The 6,231-nt window shown below is 34.1% G+C and overlaps 1 protein-coding gene across 1 annotated transcript in view; it reads right to left on the reverse strand.

The window, feature by feature from the left end:
• LOC111085832 (DNA damage-regulated autophagy modulator protein 1-like) overlaps positions 1–5,867 on the reverse strand; it is a 19,684-nt gene extending 13,817 nt beyond the window's left edge. The window contains exons 1-3 of the mRNA XM_022386203.1: positions 5,729–5,867; positions 1,978–2,045; positions 73–254 (exon numbers count right to left, since the gene is read on the reverse strand). Coding sequence (XP_022241911.1) covers positions 73–254; positions 1,978–2,045; positions 5,729–5,862 — 384 coding nt within the window. The 5' untranslated portion in view covers positions 5,863–5,867. The remainder of the gene's footprint in view (positions 1–72; positions 255–1,977; positions 2,046–5,728) is intronic.
• Positions 5,868–6,231: the final 364 nt, after the last annotated feature.

A 6,231-nucleotide genomic window follows, 5' to 3' on the forward strand; every position in this document is an offset into this window, starting at 1 on the left:
ATAGCCCTCGTGTAGCTTTGCGCGAAATTCAAAAACAAACAAACAAGTTTATCACTAAATAAATTCACTCACCCATTCAGATTTATTATCGTCATCGCTGTTGAATCCAACGGGATACGTTGCTACTGTGACCATGCCAACAATGGAGATCAAGCCATTAAATAAACCTAATATATTGAGAATTTTGATAATCTTGTTGTTTCTTTGTGTCATTTCAATTACAATGAAGTATCGGAGAGTCATTGTCAGTAATCCTGTGAAACAAAGTATATCAGGGGAACATTGTTAACAATTATGCAAAATAATGTGTCAAAGAATCATTATTAGTAAACATAATGGTCAATAAATGAAACGACTGAGAATTCAAAGTTCTGATTTATTTATTAAACGTATCGGATTAGTGCCTTCATCAGAGGTCAACATTTTCTGTAATGAAATATATCACTCAAAATAAGACCTTAATTCTATGGATTAAACCAAACACAAGAGTATATCTTGCATGTGATCTTTATTATTACAAAGTCCGTGTTACATACGTAAACAATATAATATAAATACTATAAGGTAAACGAGAAGTCGAATCTATCATTCGATTTACCATTGTTATACCGGTTTCGGTGGATTCCAACTCTCACTAGTAATGCTTGAGTAAGACCAGACTTCATGTAGTAGTGGAGTGTATATGTATATTGCTTTGAAATGTCTTTTACTCACACAATAATTATATTTTTATTTAGGAATTTCAAGAATATGCAGCATTAATGACAATGTTTGTTCTTGTGAATTATTCAGCCAGACAAAGTGTTTAAAATACTTTTAAAAAAAGGCAAATGTGAAACTCAATCATTATCACTTGTCGCTGAGTTATACCGGTTTCGGGTAATTCCACCTTTACTTGCAACTGAAATAAAATATTTTCTGATTGTACTTAGTCAGCCAAATGACAACCTACTCGTAATGTCTTTAACCAGGTACGATTGAAAATAATATCATTCTATCCATTATTGAATGATTCAATCAACTGTGACAAAAGACCTGATGTCTGTTTCATTTTACAAACTTGTCCAATCGTCTTTTCTATTGTTCTGAAACCAGAATTGGGGACAGAGTTTCTTTTGTAGCAGACATATTCTCTACACATTCCACCACTATCTATAGACTCAGAATACAGATGTCTTTGAACAGATTGTCAAAGAAAAAATACTGGCTAAAGAATCTCCTTCTAGACGGGCATCAAATGTGATACTTCTTTGAAAGTCAGAAATAGCCTTGCTCTTACCCATTGTATTGAGAACTAACCATGATATGATCACATCTATGTTATTATAGGGCTCAAGTAATTACTTAACAGTCACATAATAACTCTACTTTGCATATTAAACTGAAAATAGTGAGCTACAAATGTGTTTAGATAAGCTAGGGGTCCTAATATATGAGCTGGGCCTGGCATGGCTTGATGGTTAGAGCACTCGACTCGCAACCATTGGGTCACGGGTTCAAATCCCGTTATTGAATATGATCGACCCTTCAGCTGTGGAGACGTTATAATGTGACGCTCACCCCTACTATGTGTTGCTATAGAATAGCCCAAGTGTTTGCAGTTTCTGGTGTTGACTAGCAGCCGTTCCTCTGGTCTATCACTTCAAACTTAGAGACGGTCAGCGCAGATAGCCCTACATTAGTTTTCTCGAAATTTAACAAATGAACAATAAACGAGACAATCAGTATACATCCTGCTGATATTAGGATTTAGAATTAAGAAGTAAAGTGCGTAAACATATGAAAATAAACCAAATTTATTTTCATAATTATTGTAGAAATACTTATTTGCTTGATTCAGAGCTCAAATTGTCGTAAAAATTTACAAAACGCAGTTTAAAACTGTTCTTATATCTGTATTTCTAGATACTTACAATAGATAAGCTGCTTGGACAAAGTACGTATACTTCAAACAGTTAATCACGCTGAGTATCTTACCTAATAAAGCTCCCAAGAACAGAAATATTCCAAACACCCCACTTTCGGGAGGATATCCGCCCGCCTCACTAAAAAAAGCAAGAAATTACAAAAATGTTTGAACAAATGTAAGTGTAAAACAGTACACAATATTTTCACTGTTACAGTTATAATGAATATACATTATAATAGAAAATGGTAGGTATGATGGATGGATGCCGGTGTAACACTGTATGTTTTTTATTTGTTCTTTTGTATTTAACAAGCGTCCTCTGACTTAACTAGACTCTCTTTGCTAAACCGCTCTCAACTAGTTAATTCCTGGACTTTGTTGTATTTGCTCTAAACCGCTCTCAACTAGTTAATTCCTGGATTCTGTTGTATTTGCTATAAACCACTCTCAACTAGTTAATTCCTTGGTTTTGTTGTATTTGCTGTAAACCGCTCTCAACTAGTTAATTCCTTTATTTTGTCGTATTTGCTCTAAACCGCTCTCAACTAGTTAATTCCTTTGTTTTGTCGTATTTGCTCTAAACCGCTCTCAACTAGTTAATTCCTGGATTCTGTTGTATTTGCTATAAACCGCTCTCAACTAGTTAATTCCTTGGTTTTGTTGTATTTGCTGTAAACCGCTCTCAACTAGTTAATTCCTTGGTTTTGTCGTATTTGCTCTAAACCGCTCTCAACTAGTTAATTCCTTGGTTTTGTTGTATTTACTGTAAACCGCTCTCAACTAGTTAATTCCTGGATTCTGTTGTATTTGCTATGAACCACTCTCAACTAGTTAATTCCTTGGTTTGTTGTATTTGCTGTAAACCGCTCTCAACTAGTTAATTCCTGGATTCTGTTGTATTTGCTAAGAACCGCTCTCAACTAGTTTATTCCTGGATTCTGTTGCATTTGCTAAGAACCGCTCTCAACTAGTTTATTCCTGGATTCTGTTATATTTGCTGTAAACCACTTTCAACCTGTTAATTCCTGGATTTTGTTGTATTTACTGTAAATCGCTCTCAACCTGTTAATTCCTGGAGTTTGTTTGTATTTGCTGAAAACAGCTCTCAACTAGTTAATTCTTGGATTTTGTTTTATTTGCTGTAAACCGTTCTCATCTAGTCAATTCGTGGATTCTGTTGTATTTGTTGTAAACCTCTCTCAACTAGTAATTTCTTGTATTTTGACATACATTTTTCAGAATCCAGCATATTATATGAGGAATCGAATGAACGATGTAGGGCAATCCTGAAAGAACGAACTTATGGGGGCGATTTTTTTTTGCTGAAAACTGTTTTCTTGCCATCAGTTGTTTTAATGGAATTTCACTGCTTTTCTTCAAATATCAGTCGTACCGGAATGAAATGCCAAAATCTCCAGTTTCGTAGCTGACCTGCAAGTGCAAATTGCAAAATTTCGGAACGTAACCATCGTAGCAGGTGTGGATGGGATCACGTCGGGATGCTCGTCAACGAAAAATTAATCTCTAAAAGAAGTTAATTCAGATTTATCTTTGACAAAGATAACATACATATAAACACCCGAAGCGAAGAACAATACCCCGAGTGGGATTTTCAAGGAGATTCCTGAAGAGATCCCCATAATCACGAAAAGAAGAGAGGATGATGGCGGAAGGACAATAAACAGTGTTGGCGAGCTACTTAACATATTCGGCTTGACTTGACTGATTACCATCACCTAAACCTGCTCGACTTTAGCACTGTGTACCTGTTTACCTGTACAACATGTCGTGCTCTACCCATACCTGGAGTTTATTTGTGCTTTTCTGGATATCTATCTACATTTTGCCGGGCACTCTATCCATTTAAAAATGTATTTTAATTTTCTCTAGTCGGAGATCGCTTGTTAATAATAATGAAAATATTACAGTAATATACACACACGCATATAGATACATATATGTTACTATACATTTTATTTGATTCAATAATACTGGATTTAAAAAAATGATCATACACTTACGGTTGGTTTTTCTTCTAGCACAGAACCGTTATTATATCATTACTTTAGTTATATTAATCTTTGATAATTACTTTCTTTACCATAGTAACGAGTGTTATAACTTTCATTTTTAGGTCTTATTATTTTTATTGAACTTTCTAGGCCTTATCGTGGTTCCTTTCTGGCTTTTATTTATTTATTACTTTATGTAGGTGGCACTGTGTATTTGTTAAGTATCAGAGGTTAGTTAATGTAAGAGTGTTAGTATTAGACACACCACATAATATCCTCAGATTATTTTTTTCTTTGTAGTACATTTAACATTGATATATTTTCATGGACAGTTTGTGTATTATTTAATTTTCTTATTCATTATTTTGCATCTTCATAATCATTTGTTTTGGTTGTGCTATAGGAAAATTACTGCTAATAATTCCACACAATTTAAACAATAACATGCATTGTTGTAAATTTGCCACAGACGTTAAACGTTCGATAGTAGATATGGATTAGTGAGTTTTCTTTGGTTAAAAGATGAGTGAAGAAGAATTGGAGAAAAATTAGGTGTGTCACACTAGGTTACGTTTTTAAAATAAATTTACTTCTACAACAGTTAGTGTTTTTATGTTCCCTAACTAAGGTACATTATCTTATTCATTTAGCGTTACTTTCATTGGCTATACTATTAAGTATATCGAATGCCATTTCTTTCTAATTTTACTTTTTATACTGTTCCCCGCTGGGACAGCGGCAAGTCTCCGGATTTACAACGATAAAATTAGGGGACCGATTCCCCTCAGTGGACACAGCAGATAGTCCAATGTGGCTTTGCTATAAGAAAAACAGCCACGCTTTTTATATTATACTTTATTATAGAGACTGTTTCGCATTGTTAGCTTAATATATGTACATGTATTTAGGACTAATAACCTAAATCTCCTAAGCTGTCCGAACCTTGTAAGATATTATTGGGATTACGGCCGAAAATATGAGTAGAAATATAGGAAAAATATGTTTAATTAGCCGTACTGATTACCAGATTGACCTTTTGTTTCATTCTAAGTACATATCTTGCTCGGAAGTTAATATGGATATTTATATATATATATATGTGTTTTTCTGTGATATTAGGACATCAGGATTTTACATAATGCCATAAAAATATGAGGCAAACCTCAATTTTTTTTTATCAGTGATTTACTTGCATCAGTAATTTTTCGTATTTCTATAACATCATAAAATTAACTCAAATTTTCATTAGATTAAATTTATTACGGATGTTGTTTAAACTTTTGTCTTGATGAAACAACATCAGGCTTATCGTAATTGTACTTTCAAATGTTAGGGCCACAATATTTTAAACTCGTAAAACACTTATTATAATGAGCACGTGGTGTTTGAAATACTTGCAGGCAGCACGGACGCTAGGAGGCGGTGCAAATGGTGCACTGCATAGTGGCCTTCCAAAAGTTCTATCGGTGCAATTTGGCAGAAAATTTCAATATTTTTATGATATCAGCCATTATAAAATACGTAATACATAATTAAAATATGGGATCCTTGAGAAGGTCTCTATCAAGTCTATATATGCAATTGTCTGTTTGTAGTAGTTTCAATGTTCGTAGTTTAATACATTACAGAATTGTTTTTATGACCAATTCCGTGCTTACGTTTTAGTTCATTATATTGTTTTTTTCTATTTCTTATAAATCTGAACTAAAATATAAGGATCCCCATTAAAAATGTCTGTGCCAGGGCCACAGAAAACCTAGCGCCAAGATTGCTTACCGGTTTAAGTGTTGAAAAATCGGGTACTTACCTGATATACGGTATCCATGCGCGAACATCTTCTCGAATCACTGCCCAAATGTATACCACTATAACACCAAGAAGTAAGAGCAGTGCCAAAGACAGCGGAATCCAACCAATTCTCTTGGAACCCCGTATGGTCATATCTGCTTAGGTATGAAAATAAATATATTTAAGATTGTGAAATAATTTCGGATGTTAACTAAACTCAGAGGAGAAATAAAACAAACAAAAAAAATCGTCTTGCACCGTGTGATGCCGACCTTTAAACTGGTACGCACTAGATATATATATATATATATATATTGCTCAGCTAATAGGCCGTCGTCAAACACTGAAGATAAAACTTAGTGATTGAGAAGTCTGCTATCTTGGGCTCTCTTTCATATGTACTTTGAATGTGTGAAAGCAAGCGATAAGCAAAACTGCAGTCTGTAATATTACGGTTCAAAGATTAAACTAAAACGACAAGAGAGTAGTGATATTTGTGGGAGTAGATACTTGGTCTCTCAG

Source organism: Limulus polyphemus, unplaced genomic scaffold (genome assembly GCF_000517525.1).
Source record: "Limulus polyphemus unplaced genomic scaffold, Limulus_polyphemus-2.1.2 Scaffold646, whole genome shotgun sequence".
Classification (NCBI taxonomy): Eukaryota; Metazoa; Arthropoda; class Merostomata; order Xiphosura; family Limulidae; genus Limulus; species Limulus polyphemus.